This window comes from Theobroma cacao, chromosome 5, assembly GCF_053813885.1.
Source record: "Theobroma cacao isolate CCN51 chromosome 5, ASM5381388v1, whole genome shotgun sequence".
Classification (NCBI taxonomy): Eukaryota; Viridiplantae; Streptophyta; class Magnoliopsida; order Malvales; family Malvaceae; genus Theobroma; species Theobroma cacao.
Window position 1 is genome coordinate 42,772,753 of NC_142643.1, and position 15,668 is coordinate 42,788,420.

The 15,668-nt window shown below is 32.7% G+C and overlaps 1 protein-coding gene and 1 long non-coding RNA gene across 5 annotated transcripts; one reads left to right on the forward strand and one right to left on the reverse strand.

Annotated features, from left to right (window-relative positions):
- The first annotated feature begins 1,374 nt into the window (after positions 1–1,374).
- On the forward strand, positions 1,375–3,308 carry LOC148762947 (caffeic acid 3-O-methyltransferase-like). 2 transcript variants are annotated; one of them, XM_088806097.1, is made up of 4 exons: positions 1,375–1,855; positions 2,181–2,494; positions 2,677–2,741; positions 2,886–3,308. In XM_088806097.1, the coding sequence occupies exons 1-4, from the start codon at positions 1,437–1,439 to the stop codon at positions 3,192–3,194; spliced, it is 1,107 nt and encodes a 368-aa protein (XP_088662223.1). In that variant the 5' UTR covers positions 1,375–1,436; the 3' UTR covers positions 3,195–3,308. The 2 variants fall into 2 exon arrangements, with proteins under 2 accessions (XP_088662223.1, XP_017976303.2); XM_018120814.2 differs by having other exon boundaries at positions 2,925–3,308.
- A 3,727-nt stretch (positions 3,309–7,035) lies between these two features.
- On the reverse strand, positions 7,036–14,748 carry LOC18599827 (uncharacterized). Of its 3 annotated transcripts, XR_016026151.1 has the most exons (5): positions 14,395–14,748; positions 13,743–14,196; positions 13,491–13,592; positions 11,943–11,995; positions 7,036–7,350 (listed from the first exon to the last, which is right to left on the reverse strand). It is a non-coding gene; the product is annotated as an uncharacterized LOC18599827 (long non-coding RNA). The 3 variants fall into 3 exon arrangements; XR_016026149.1 differs by lacking the exon at positions 11,943–11,995; XR_016026150.1 differs by lacking the exon at positions 7,036–7,350 and having other exon boundaries at positions 11,827–11,995.
- Positions 14,749–15,668: the final 920 nt, after the last annotated feature.

Here is a 15,668-nt window from a genome sequence, read left to right on the forward strand (position 1 = left end):
TCAACATGGTTAATTTTCATGCTGCAAAATCTTGGAATCAAGCACACAACAGCTATAGGCTTCTATTGTGACAATCAATCAGCAATACATATAAGTAAGAATCCTACCTTTTATGAAAGAATCAAGCATATTAAGATGGACTATCGCTTCATCAGAGAAAAAGTGCTTGTTGGAATAATAAATCCAAAGTATGTTTCTACCAACCCACAACTAGCAAATTTTTTTACCAAAGCCTTGCTGCCAAAACAGTTTAGCTTTCTTCTTGGCAAGATGAGCATTTTGGATATACATGCTCACCTTGAGGAGGAGTCTTAAAAATGATTTATAATCAGGTAGATAATGTAGCTTACAAAAGTAAAACAAAGGATGTCAAAATAGGGTTAGAGATATATCAGCTCTGCTATCATGGGATGTTTTGATTTTCTAGCAGCTTAATAAGATGTAAATAAATGTGTTAACGTTTTCTGTTAAGTCCTTTAGGCATTAGTAACAGAGTCTGTAACAGCAAATGTTAGTTTTCTTACCCTTTCTAGATTTTTCAACCTTCAAACCCGTGTATATAAACCCTTGTATTGCACATATGACAAAATAATAAAAAAATACAGCTCATTCATTCCATTTTTATTTTCTGAATATTCCCCAGCCGCTTTCATTTACCACAGAGTAAAGTTTGGGTGTTATTTGAAGGCCGCCCTTGAAGGCTTGGAAAAAAAGAACTACATTAACTACATATATTCTGGCTGATTAATCATTGACTTGAAGATGTTTCAAATTTCTACAAATCACAGTTCTGATATTATGCCATTTGTGTTTAGATATCTCTCTAATTTTCCAAAGAAATGTCAGTTAAGTGTTTAAAAAATTAAAGTAGGTATAGCATTTTCCATCGAGCATGCAAATTAACGTTTTCGATATATTGGACAAAATTAGAGTAAAATTTCTAAGATAAAATTTAGAAAATGTTTGCTTAAAGACGCAAGACTTGGTACCAAAGTCGAGGCCATTTTGAATAGTAGAGATGAGAAGGATACAGGTGTTTGACATTTCATTTTGATTTGGAGATGGAAGGATTTGAATTTGTCTCTTCAAATAGAAAGATCAAATATCGACCACTGAATCAAATACGTCTACAAGGTACTCTACAAATAGTGGCGGTAGTCAGCAACCATCTCCAATGCCAACTTGACTACGTAATTACATGATTAACAATTCCTAACAACTGCAGAAAGTATTGATAAATTACTGTACGAAGCTAAAATCAAAACACGTCTCTTTGACTTGAAAACTTATTCTGCTAACGCGCCGATCTTCTCCTTTAACAAGATTAAGATTTTCTATATAATCTCTCGGTGCAGTACTAGACTTCTCAGTATTACATAGCTAACACTTCATCACTGCACTCTTTTGTGTTTTCCGTCTCCAATACTCAAGAAAAAATGAGTTCAAAACTAGACAATCAGAATATTACAGCAAATGAAGAAGAAGAAGCATTTCATCAGGCAATGCAACTAGCTATGTCTACGATTCTCCCTATGGTCTTGAAAGCTGCCATCGATCTTGATTTGTTAGAGATCATTGCAAAAGCTGGCCCTGCAGGCTGCAAGCTCTCTCCTATTGAGATTGCCTCTCACCTTCCTACGAAGAACCCTGATGCTTCATCAATCATTGACCGCATTCTTCGTCTTCTTGCTAGTCACTCCATTCTAACATGCGATCTTGCCACTAACGAAGATGGACATGTTCAAAGATTATATGGTTTAGCACCCGTCGCAAAATATTTCCTTCACAATGATGATGGAATTTCCCTTATTCCGACACTGACCACTTCAACGGACAAATATTTGCTTGGAGCTTGGTATTACTCTTTTATCCTATAATTAAATGTCCCTCTTCGCTTTCCCGGATTAGAACCTAATAGACTTTCAAGTTGGAATTTCAAATTCTTACTTGCAGGATATCCCAAAAGGGATCCTAATTGTTATTGCCTTGGTATAAACTTAATCAGAATTGACTGTATTTGTATTTGTCGACAAAATCCTTCTATTCCTTTTCAGTTAAATTTTATTCAGAGTTCACTCTAAATTAGTTTCTTGTAGTTCACTTAATTAATTAAAATCATGTCGATATTACAATATTGTTCATAATAGTGAACAAATTTTGTTGTACATGCACTTATGCAGGTATCACTTGACAGAAGCAACATTGGAAGGTGGCGCCATACCCTTGGTCAAGGCATATGGGATGGATTTGTTTGAGCTTGCTGCCAAAAATGATGAAATAAGTGGCAAATTCAACAATACAATGGGCAACCAGACTGCCATAATCATGAAAAAAGTTCTGGAAATATATAAGGGGTTTGAAGGCATAAACCAACTTGTAGATGTGGGAGGTGGATTGGGTATAAATCTCAAGCTCATAGTTTCCAAGTATCCACAAATTAAGGGCATTAACTTTGATTTGCCCCATGTTGTTAAAGATGCACCCCATTTCTTAGGTAATCAATTCAATAGATAATTTTCCTGTCTTGCTATTGTTCGAAGGTTTTTTTGGCACAGAAAATCTAGAAGAGAACAAATAGTGTTCTCTGCTCTCAATGTAATTTAATTTGTTCTTCAAACTTACCCCAACTTTGGCTGATTGGAGAAATAATTTTTCATTTGTCCTTTTTTATTTTAGGTGTTGACCATGTCGGAGGAGATATGTTTATCGAAGTTCCTCAAGGAGAAGTTATTTTCATGAAGGTTAGTATATGTGTGTGCATACACCACACCTATACACACGCGAAAGATATGTAGTTCAATATATATTCATTGATTACATACTTTCAATCATTAAATTTAATTTTTATTTAATCTAAAAAGTAATTTTAACTTGAAATTTTGTAGTGGATACTTCACGATTGGGGCGATGATCGATGTTTGAAGTTATTGAAAAATTGCTACAATGCTTTGCCAAAGTTTGGTAAAGTGGTAGTGGTGGAATTAGTTGTGCCAGAGTCTCCCATGACCGACATTGTGACCAAGAATACCTTAACACTTGACGCAGGCTTGTTTATCGTTGTCCCTGGTGCAAAAGAGAGGACAAAGGAAGAGTACGAGGCATTGGCAAAAAAAGCTGGATTCTCAACTTTTAGACTTGTTTGTCGTGCTTATAGCTATTGGGTGATGGAATTCCACAAAAATATTATTGTCTGATTTGTAACGATTATTAGTTGAGATTTATGATGTGATAATATGAAGTATAAGTTTTAACTTTTTTAATATAACATGATTTTAAATAATATGAAAGGATCGATGAATCCTTAACTATCTCATAATCTTATTGTATTAATTTCAAAATTTATCACAATGATTGAAATTATATAAATTCTCATACTCTATGAATAATTGAGATTACAGAATTATATACAATTACTATAAGTGAAATGAAATTAATTAAGAATGGTCACTTTCATTTATCTTTAATTTTTAATTAAAAAAGCAATTAGTAAGGATATAAGATAAATTTTTGATAAATATTTTAGATTCGAATTATAATATTTTCTCTGATATTAAAAATGCAAGAATCACATAAAGGGGAAGAAAAGTGGGTGGTGTCATTGCGATGCGCTATTGCAAGTTTGCGTGGGTTCTTTGCTTCAATGGTTTTGAAGTTTGAAAGGCAAATCTCAGGCCCTGTTTTAAGGGCATATCCAATTAACTGTTCTGGCCCATTGCAACCAATTAGCCATCTAAGGATAATAGAACTCTTAAAACATGGGCTTTTTGTTCCGAATTCTTGCTGTGGAAGGGTTTTCTTTTTAAAAATTAAAATTGGCTCAAAGTTGGGTGCAATATTAGAGTTTTTTTTTTAAAAAAAGGTAATCACTTTTTGGTTACATAATTATTAAATCGAAATACATATTGTGTATTAATATTTTATTTTTTAATATCAAGTATTATATCATAAGATATAAAAACAAATTTTAAAATTAATTATAAATAACATTTATATATGTAAAAAAATTGAAAAATGTTATATTTTTAATAGAATTAAAGATTTTAGGATGTAAATTGAAAAGATAATTAGTTTTTGAATTTAAACTTTTAACATATTCTTTAATAATATAGATCTTTAAATAAAATATATACTTTTTATATTAATTTATTAATTAAAAAATAAAAAATATTTATTATGTTAAAATTAAAAGGGAATTTGATTTTTTAGTATTTTTTGTTTAAAATCTAATGATTGAAATTCATAAAATATAATTTTTCATGTTTCAACTTTAAAAAATAATAAAAAATAAAAGTTTTAATAATTAATTAAAATTAAAATTATAACAAAGTATATAGATTGTATTGTACGATATGTCTCCATATCATAAAATATGTATTACGTATTGTATGATACACTTTCGATACTTAATCAAATAAGATACAATTATAAATATGTATTATTTACGTATCGTATGATAATGATAATTATAATTGGTCATAAATATATGACATATTAATCGTGTAGATTTGCTGCAATCAAATATTTTTGTTTAGTATTGAAAAAGTTGGCTCAATCACTAACTTTCACTTGATGTGAGAGGTTCTTATAATACACACAATCCTAGTAATTGTTGCTAATCAAAGGAAACAAAAGAGCAAATCTCGCTAGTTTTCAAAATAACAAAGAATTAGGAAACAAAGGAGAGAATCTCGGTAGTTTCCAATACGCCCCCTTAAGTTGGAGCATGGAGATTTTGAATGCCCAACTTGCTAACCAAAAACTAAAATTGTTGTTTTCCCAATGCCTTGGTGAAAAGATCAGTTGATTGATTGTGAGAGGCAATGTAGCGACTAACAATTAAACCTCGCTGAATACAATCACGAACAAAATGACAGTCAATTTCATTGTGCTTGATAAGATCACTACCGGAAGATAAAAATATTCCTTTGCTTGGAGCAAGTTTAAGATATCTCAAGACCTGTAGAGCAGCTTGCCAATGCCCTTGACGAGGTTGGTGCATGAATTGAGATAAAATATGAATTGAATAGCAAATATCAGGCCTAGTGATTGTCAAATAAATCAATCTCCCAATTAATCGACTATAAAAACTAGGATCATCAAGTAAGTCGCTATCATCCAAAGCTAACTTATGATTTTGTTCAATGGGAAAGTGTACTAGCTTGGAAGCAAGCATACCTGCTTCTCGTAAAATGTCCAACGTATATTTTCGTTGAGACAATGCAATACCGCCACGACAACGACCGACCTCCAATCCAAGAAAATATTTATGGTTACCAAGATCTTTGATGGGAAACCAAGCCGTCAAATATTGCTTGAGAGCTTTTGTATGTGAGATGTCACTGGTGGCAATAATGACATCATTTACATAAACAAGAATGGCAGTGAATGAAGTGCCCTTATGATGTAAAAATAGAGAAGTATCAACTTTGTATTGAGTAAAACCAAACCGCAGAATGGCAGTAGAAAATTTGGCAAAGCATTGTCTAGATGCCCGCTTTAAACCATACAGAGACTTGCGAAGCCAACAAACACGATCATCACTTGTAGATAAATAACCAGAGGGACGCTTCATGTACACTTCTTCATTTAAGTCACCAAGGATGAATGCATTGTGGACATCAAATTGATGAAGAACCCAATGTTTAGCAGCTGCAGCTGCTAAAAGAGATCGGACGGTGGTAAGTTTAGCAACTGGTGCGAAAGTCTCAGTGCAATCTAATTCTTCCACCTAAGAATATCCCTTAGCCACAAGATGTGCCTTGTAGCGTTCAATTGTCCCATCAGATTGATATTTAATCTTATATTCCCTTTTACATCCTATAGCTTTCTTTGCTGGAGGTAATTTTTGTAGTGTCCATGTTTGATTTTTTTCAAGTTCATGTTGCATTGCTGCTTGCCATCGAATATCTTTAATAGGCCGTTTATAAGATATAGGCTCATCATGTTGAGTGATGGCCGTAAGAAAACAAGTGTGGGAGGGAGTGAATTTAAAGTGGGAAACAAAATGGGATAAGGGGTAAAGAGTACCTGAGGAAGCTGCCTTGGTGTTGGTGTAGGATAGACTTCTATTATTTCCTGGAAGATCAACATGAAAATCATTGAAATGAGCTGGAAACGTTTTGATGCGGATTGGGCGAGATGAGCAGTTTTGAATTTGTTGTGTTGGATTATTTACGGGTTCTACAGTCTCGGAAGGTTCAGGTTAAGGTACATTATGGATGCTAAAGAGTTCAAGTCTATTTTCGATACTTGAAGGTGAATTTAGAGGCGGAGAGCTATTCTTATCATTTTGTATTTCTTGGTCCATGATGGGTAAGGGAATAGGCGTGGCAGTGAAAGGTTCTTGAACTGGCACAATTTGCATTTGATTATGGAATGGAAAAATATTTCCATGGAACACAACATCACGAGAGACAAAGATTTGATGGGTTTTCAAATCATAGACTTTATATCCCTTTTTACCATAAGGATAACCAACAAAGTTGCAAGCGGTAGCATGCTCATGAAATTTATCTCTAGACTTGGGAATGACAGAGGCATAACAAAGACATCCAAGGATACGAAGATGAAAATAATCAGGTTTTTGAGAAAATAAGATCTCATACGGGGCTCTTTCCAAATAAAAGTGGAGTGGGAGCATAGTTAATTAAGTAAGCTACTATCAAGATACATTCTCCCCAAAATTTAATGGGTAAACCTGCTTGAAATCTCAAGGCTCTAGCCACTATAAGAAGATGCCTATGTTTACGCTCTATTACCCTATTTTGTTGAGGCATGGAGACACAAGAAAATTGACTTAAGAATCCCATTTTGTTCACAGAATTGTTGGAGTTGATGATTGGTGAATTCAGTCCCATAATCACTACAATTTGTTTCATAGGGCAACCAAATTGTCTTTGTACCATGGCAATGAAAGATGTTAACAAAAAAATAGACCTTAGTCTTGGTCTTCATCAAATAAAACCATGTAGTCCTAGTAAAATCATCAACAATGCTTAAGAAATAATGGGCACCTAATAATGAAAAGGTATGATATGGATCCCAAACATCACAATGAATTAATTCAAAAGCATTTTGAGTTTTAATAAAAAAAGTAGGAAAAGACTAACGAGCTTATTTGGCTTGATGGCAAGCATCACAACACTTATTGATGGTTTTCACAAATTGAAGATTTAAATTATCAATTACAGACAATTTATCAAAAAACAAATGACCAAGTCGTTGATGCCATAAGACAAACCCAGTGTCACAGGTAGAGGTTGCTGAAGCCACAAGAATGGTGATTTCTTGGAAATAATAAAAACCATCTTTAAGTTCACCCATGCCAATCAGCTTCCTCGTTGCTAGGTCCTGTAAAGCACAAAATGAGAGGAAAAAATGAGCTGCATAGTTCTAGGTTTTGGTTAATTTACTTATGGAAATAAGATTGCAAGCAAAGGAAGGTATATAAAGAACATGGCTTAGTTTAATAAGAGGATTAAAAATCACATCTCCATATGACTTGGCTGAAACGAAAGAACCATTTGGAATTTTGACAGGAGAATCAAATGGAATATTTCTTTCATTGGTCATGATACTCTTTTGGTAAGTCATGTAATCTAAAGCACCTGAATCAAGAATCCATTCAATTTTGTCATTGGACAAAGCGATAACCTTACCAGCAAAATTAGCCATAGGATTTATGCTATGGGCTTTCTCAAGATTAAGCAATGATATGAGTTGTGTGTACTATTCCTTGAAGAGACCATTGATTGGCGACCCAGTAGAATTCTTTGTTGTCTCCATGATTTTTGTATTGTTTGCTGATTTTCCACGAACTAATTTAGATTTGTTCTTCTCCCCCCAGTTTGGATATCCATGTAATTCAAAACATGTTTCCCTCGTGTGTCTATTTTTCTTGCAATAGTCACAATACAACATTGAGGTATCTCGGATTCTTGCCATAACACAAGTACTGGCAGATTTAGTATTACTTTTAGAGACAACAAAAGCAGCACCTTCTACAGAAGTTGTTCCTCTCGACGCAGCAACTTGTTGCTACCTTTCTTCTTGTGCGACAAGATCATATACTTGCGATAAGGAAGGTAACAGATCTGTGTTAAAAATTTACGATCGCATTACACCATATTTTTCATGTAATCCCATCAAGAATTGGTGAACTTTCTTTTTCTCTTTTTCCGCCGCAAGAGCTTTGGCAGCTCCACATGTTCATGATGGGATTTGGGAATAAGTGTTGTACTCATCCCAAAATCGTTTCAACTTTGTGTAATACACAACCACTGATAAATCTTTATGCTGTGTGTTCACAATATCCATTTTCAATTGATGCACACGGGGTGCATTCCCTTGAGGAAAACATTCCTCCAAGTCGATCCACATCTCTCTTGCAGTATCCAAATATGCCACATTGTCATGAAGAGATGGATGAAGAGAATTGAATATCCATGAAATCACCATGGAATTACTTTTTATCTAGGCTACCGCATCTGGTGAATCAGATGAGGGACAAATGAGGGTTCCATCCACAAAACCAAATTTATTTTTGGCCAATAATGCATTTGTCATCGCTCTACACCATGTTGCATAATTTTCCTCTTTGAGAAGGCAGGAAATTAAGGGTATGCTCAGGTTATCAAATGGATGTAGTGCATATGGAGATAAAAAATCATATTGATTGATGATTTGGGTATTTATAGATACAGAGTCATTGCTCTTTGCTTGGGCCATGGTGATGATAAGAGAGCAGACCATAGTACTCCTACTCTGATACCATGAAAAAGTTGGCTCAATCACTAACAATACCAAAATACTTGCTTTTTTTACGAAATTTTCTGTTGGAAAAAGCCAAAATTTCATTTGAAATACGGTGTTTCGACGAATTTCCAACGAAATTTTTCGTTGGTAAAAACCTCGTCGGTAATATTTTCAGTTGGAAATCCGTCGAAAATTTTCGACGAAAAATTTCATTGGAAAAAGTAGCTAATTCGTGAGCTCCCCCACAAGAATTTTCGTCAGAAATACTTTCCCAACAGAATTTCCGTCAAAAATACTTTCCCAACAGAATTCTGTTAAAAATTTCCAAAAGAATTTTCGTCAAAAATTCGTTTTTGACGAAATTTCGTTGGAAATTGCTAACGGAATTTTCCGTTGGAACATTATTTTTTATGAATATTTTGTTGGAAAAGTAATTTCGACAGATAATTTCGTTGAAAATGCATTTCCGACGGATAATTCCGTTGAAAATGCATTTACGAATAAAAATTCCGTTGGAAAATATTTTTCAACTGAAAATTCCATTGAAAATTTCCGACGAACTTTTTGATCCGAAAGGCATTTCCAACAGAATTTTCTGTTACAAATTTTCAATTGCATGATATATTAGTAATGCTTTTCCCAAAAAAATTACCAATAAAAATTTCGATAATAAATTATGAATTGACTTTCAATATATATATAAGAAAAACACACATTAAAACATAAAATTCAAAGTGAAATTCGTACAATTAAAATTTACCATAAACACACAAAATATAAAAATGTCAAACACATAACCTAAATTAGTTATTAAATACCTACAGTAAAAAGTATCTAAGACTAGAAATGAAAAAGAGACATCATATAATGAAATGTTGCCTTCTTACTTATCAAGATTCGAACTTGAAGTACTTGCATTTCTTTGTTTTGAAAATGCATTGGTCACAATCATTGTTTCCATCCGTGCCAACAAAATAACAATACCAACAGAGAAACAAAATAACAATCAAGCATTCGTTACCACTAGAGAAACTCCACAGAGAAATCATTGAGCTAAAAAAGCAACTTTATGCTAAACAAGCATTGAAGATGGAGAGACAGTGCATGAAAAATGCTTTGCAAGTAATGCAGCACATGGAAGGGGAGGAAGATGAAAAATTGTCTACCTTCAAGATTGAGTTTGGTGATTAAATATACACTTCCGTGACCACGGCTTTTGCGCAGATGAATGAGGACAAAAATGAATGGTAGCTACTTGGGCCCGGGACTGTAGAATTTCAATGAAGGGAGGATGGCCACATTGGCGTAGTTAGTTCTAAACATAATGTGACTGAATGTGCTTACGCTTTATTTCTTCTACAATTTTTGTGTAATCATATTTAAGGATTCATTACCAACAGTACGATAAAAGGAATAAATGCTATTGAATTGCTAGATTAATTGTTACAAGAAAAAGCCAACTTGCACTCTAACATTTATCTCATTGATTGATGCATAATCCCCTACCTAAAGAGCAAGGTCGAATCCTCCCTCCTCCAATTATAAAAAAAAAAAAAAAAAAAGCCAATTTGAAATTTTACATATTTATCAAAATAAAATATACTCCATTAATTCTTAAAATAATCTACTTCAAGGAATCCTTTTAAATCACAGTGACAAAAAAAATTCTTTTGACTCTCCTTCAAATCACTTGAATAATATCCTTAAATTAAAATTTTCAGACACCCTTTTCCACTTTCAATATAATAATCAGATCAATCCACAAATTCAAGCTCATAAACTGCTTCCAATAAAAAAAATCACTGAATCAACCACCGCAGGCAAGAAAAAAAAGCTACTCAATTTAATTTCTAAAGCTTCCTAATTTACTCAGATGAAAAGTAATATTTTTGATTGATACAAATAAATGATAAAAGATTAGCTGCTGTTTTTTAAATTAGAAAGCAAATAATAAAAGAGCTGAAAAGGCATATATATGTATCAAGATAGGATATCAATGGATGCAAATCTGTGCAAAAGAAAAAAAAAGATTAATTTCGAATCTTTAATTCTACACTCAATAACTCCTATTCAAAGCAACACCTTTTTTAATAAACAAGTACTAAAAATTGTCTTCCAAATTTTAAACGAAGTGAGAGTCCCATATTTCGCACCAGAAACAACTGAAATGAGCAAAATTTTTCAGCACATCAACAGAAGAGCTGATGCGCAAAATTTCCAAATTTTCCAAATTTGCTAACCGAAAACACCACATTTCAAAATTTCCATATTTCTCAATAACTCCGGCTCTCTTTGGGATTTCTTCGCTTCGGGTTCTGCTATCTATTACAGCTTGTTTAGACGTCGATCCAAAGGACAGGAGACGAGAACGGAGACCGTACAAAGCCCGGCGGGAGATAGGGACGACGTCGGAGGAGAATCGATTTAGATCTAGGTTTTGCACACAGGGAAGAGGGATTGATAAAGAAAATATCAAGAGGAAAGGGGGAAACAGAGAGCCGGACATGCGTGGTAGCTGAAGTATAAAATTTCTTCTGTCGAAACGACTAGACTGTAGCCCATGAATGGCCATTAGCTCAAGTCCAACGGTGTTGGGCTTAAATGCAATTAATTGAATAAGTTATTGGATCCTCTTATATTTTTCAACCCATTTCATTTTCATTCATATCAATACAACTGTAAATAATTTAATTTTATTAAAAAATAAATAAATTATAAATATAAATAAATTTTAATATATTTATATTAAAATTATTATGTAATGAATGATTAATAATAATAATAATAATAATAATAATATCTTTAGATATTCATAACATATTAGACATTAATTTACAATGTAACATATTTATTATTATTACTGCAACGACCTCTCCCCGATCGCTGTCGGCGTCCAAGACTTCTGAAAAAGATCCACCAAGTCTCGAACAAGCCTATTTAGAATTTGCTCGTTAATCCACTACATTCAATCACCATATAATATTGATACTTTCATATACTAAATTGAACCATAAATATAAAAATCAATGCAAATTTTTTTTCCTTTTATTCGTAAGTATATGCATTAAATCTATAATTTCTAAATTAATGTTTATATAAAAATTTAGAATTCGTTTATAACTTAACAAATAAAAGGCTACTACTTGACCCCTAACAGCGGAGTAACTTGAAATAAATGCTACCTTTACCTATTCACAGTAGATCGAACGCGTCATTGACTACACGTTAGGCTGATCCCTATCTACAAAATGGGAAATAAATGGGTGTGAGTCTCCTAGACTCAGTGATAATCATCGACTTAGTGAGTAAGGCGTAGATGGAAAACAAGCAAACGGTAGATCAGTTGAATATAAAAATGCAAGATTTTAAAAGCAATTTGTTTCAAACGATGGATTGTGCCTTATATAAAAATCGAGAATTTTTTATAAAGTATAAATAATCAAGGTAATAAAATTTATCATATCAAAATATATTAATAATCATTTTCGAATCAAATCAATAAAATTTAGTAAGCTCTCGCGAAATCAAATAATATTTAAAATCATGCCCAAATCATAACTCACCCCATGTGCGAGGAATTACAGATTTATTTTACAGATAAAACATATAGGGGAGTCGCGAAAAACTGTTTAATTTTTTTTTCATCATGTAGAGAAATATAATTCATAATATTAAAACTTATTTCAACTCATATAAAACCATTACATTTTTGTCAAAAAAAAAACAACATGGCTTATAACTTTTTTTAAAAACTTGGCTTGTGCCAAAATTATTCTCATACCCAGTTATCAGGGATGCCTTGATAGAGGGCTATCCTAACCGAGTCCGCCAAAGCTATTAAAAAGTTATGTACGCATAAATCATGTTTTTATTTTGAAAACATAGTCGTTCCTTGGTGTTAGCGGAGTTCATCATCACGAAGTGGTTTGGCGTGACGTGAACTCTATCCATACCTTAGGAGATACCCTACGCGCCTCTCCGACCGAGGTACATATATATATATATATATATATATATATATATATCTGAATTCCGTACCCCTCTAATAAGCTGATCCACAAAACCCGCCCACTGCAGTAAGCTAACCCACCATACAATAAAATTTCAACTACATGACATGGCAATTATATCACAATCCAGCCTATCAAAGCAAATAACAGTTTATACACTTTCAATACAAATATCAATCCAGCCATTTATACCCACATTATCATAAGCCATTCGATTCGAAATACACTTTATAACACAACAAGTAGTAATCTCCAATTACTCTTGAATTTCTTGGTTAAAAATGAAATCACCTTTTAAAAGAATTCAAATTTGATCTTCAAGGGGATATTTTAAATTTTTCTCAAAATATCGATCCTCACATCACGTTAAAACTCTCTTTTCGTAAAATGTTCATTGTAAATATTTACATGATATTTTGTATCAAAGTAGCATGGTGAATATGTAATAAATTTCATGAATACACACCACACAAACAATAAGGCACAATTTCCTTTGATGTAAATCTTTTCAAAAAACTTGTTTCCCGGTTTAAAACACTTTACGTATAATATATATATATATATATATATTTCAAATGTTTTTTGAAAATAACTTACACCCACAACTCCTTAAGATTCTATCAATGCATGCTTTCTATAAATTTTGCACTTCACGTAAAATATACGTACATGTATATATACATATATATATATACGAAATTTTTAAAATTGACACCCCCTACTCACCTCATAATAATGGGATATTACTTCACTATTGATTCGTACGCATATAATTATTTCTATTTGTCGGTCACATACTTCGTTCGGCACGCCTCCACGATAACTTTCCTAGCAACAATTTAAACTTAGTATACTTAATCACACATTTATATGGGTAACAACTTAATTAAAAATTCCTTAAGCAACTTGCATATTTTTCATCCAAAATATGCACAATATTAAATTACCCATAAATCTTAAAATATAAAATTAACTTACCGTTAGGCCTTTTTCATTTCTTTATAACCTTTGGACCTTTTCCATGGGCTTCTCCATTTTTCCTATTTGGGCCAAACCTATTTATTTTTATTTCCTATTGGGCCATGCCCACTTATTTTCTATTGGGTCATGTCCATTTATTTTCTATTTGGGCCATGCTCATTTTTATTTTCTACTTCTTTTCTTTTCTTTTCTTTTTCTTTCTTTTTCTCTCTTTCACCGTCACTCCCTTCACCACCATGTCTTCCTCTCTTCACCACCGTGGCTTCCTCTCTTCCTTAGCTCGTTTTCTTCCTCCTCTGGTGGCAGCACCTTTAGCTCTCTTTTCCTCAAAAATTTGACAGCACCAAGCTGCTTTTTCTCCCTCAAATTGGCAGCACAATGTTGTCCAATTTTTCTGCACAAATTGGCAGCAAATAGCTCCAATTTTTCTGCACAAACAGCTCCAATTTTTCTGCACAAATTGGCAACAAACAATTCAAATTTTCAGCAGCCAAAGTTGTCCTTCAATGGCAGCAAAAACCTCCAAAATTTTCCAACAATAAATTCACACAATTTCAGCAGCAACAACCTTGAATTTTCAGCACCAAAATCAGTCATAAAAACCTCAAAATTTTCAGCAATTAACCTAAAAAAAAATCAACTTCCTTACCTCAAAAATTTCAGCTTTTTCTTCCTCCAAAAATTGCAGCAAAAAGCTTTCTTTTCCTCCCTCAAAGTGCAGCAAAACTGTGCCAAGAAAAGAGCAAAATTTTCGTTCCTTTTTCTCTTCCTCTCCCACGGTTTTTCTCTCCCTTTTTCTCTTCATTTCTTTCTTCCTCTCTCAACCGACTTCCTCTCCTTTTCTTTATTCTTTTGTTCAGCCTTTTGGTCCTTTCTTTCCTCTTCATAGCCAACTTCTCCTTTCTTTCCTCTCACATGGCCAGTCCCACCATCATTTCTACATTCTTCTCTTTATTTTCTTTGTTTCTTTGTGTCTTTGTTCCCTTAATTTTTTTGTATGGCCGGCCATTGAATTTAGAAGTCTTGGGTTTGACTTTTCTTCATTCCCATCCATACCACATCATTCCCATTCTTTTTATTTCCTTATTATTTTATTATTTATTTATTTTATTCTCTCTAAATAATGCAATTTACATGTAATTCCTCAACTTCATTTTATTCGTTACTCAATCTTTTAATTTTCGTATCTTAAAATTTGATCATTTCGACACATTTAAAAATTTTAATTTTCATCTATCTTTCTTCCTTTGCATGCATATAACCAAAATATCGAAATTACACTTCAACGCGGTGTCACCATAATATTTAAATATTTACTTACCCGCGTTAGCTCGATTTAACAAAATCACACTAACACAATTATCGTCGTTTTCCTTCAAAATTCTTCTTTACTTCTTCTCCCCCACTTAAATTAGTCATATTCCATTTTTCATGACTAATTCCGACAACATATAAAATATTAATATTTTAATATTATTTTATTGAATAAAATATTATTTTATTTCAAAATTTTTCACTTGCCTTCTTTAGTCCCGAAACACATCATTACATCTCGGTTTACTTCCGAATCATCCTTGAGCTAACTAATTCCTCTCCAACGAAAATATTATTATTTAATTATTGTTTCTACATGCGCAAAGCATTTTATTCTTAAACGCTCCTTTCATCTTTTGTCGCTCTTTAGCATGCCAATTCACATCAAACGATCATTTGTTTGATCAATAAGATCTTATTTGTGTCCAACGAGGGTGCGGGGTATTTCAATTACATTATGAACAAAATTAATATTATTTTATTATTTATTTATAATATAATATTTATTAATTATTAACAAAATTTATCATTTTGTAAAATATTAACTACTTATTTATACTAAGCATAAGTAATTTTTTATCAAATTAAAACTCTGCTATTTTATTACTT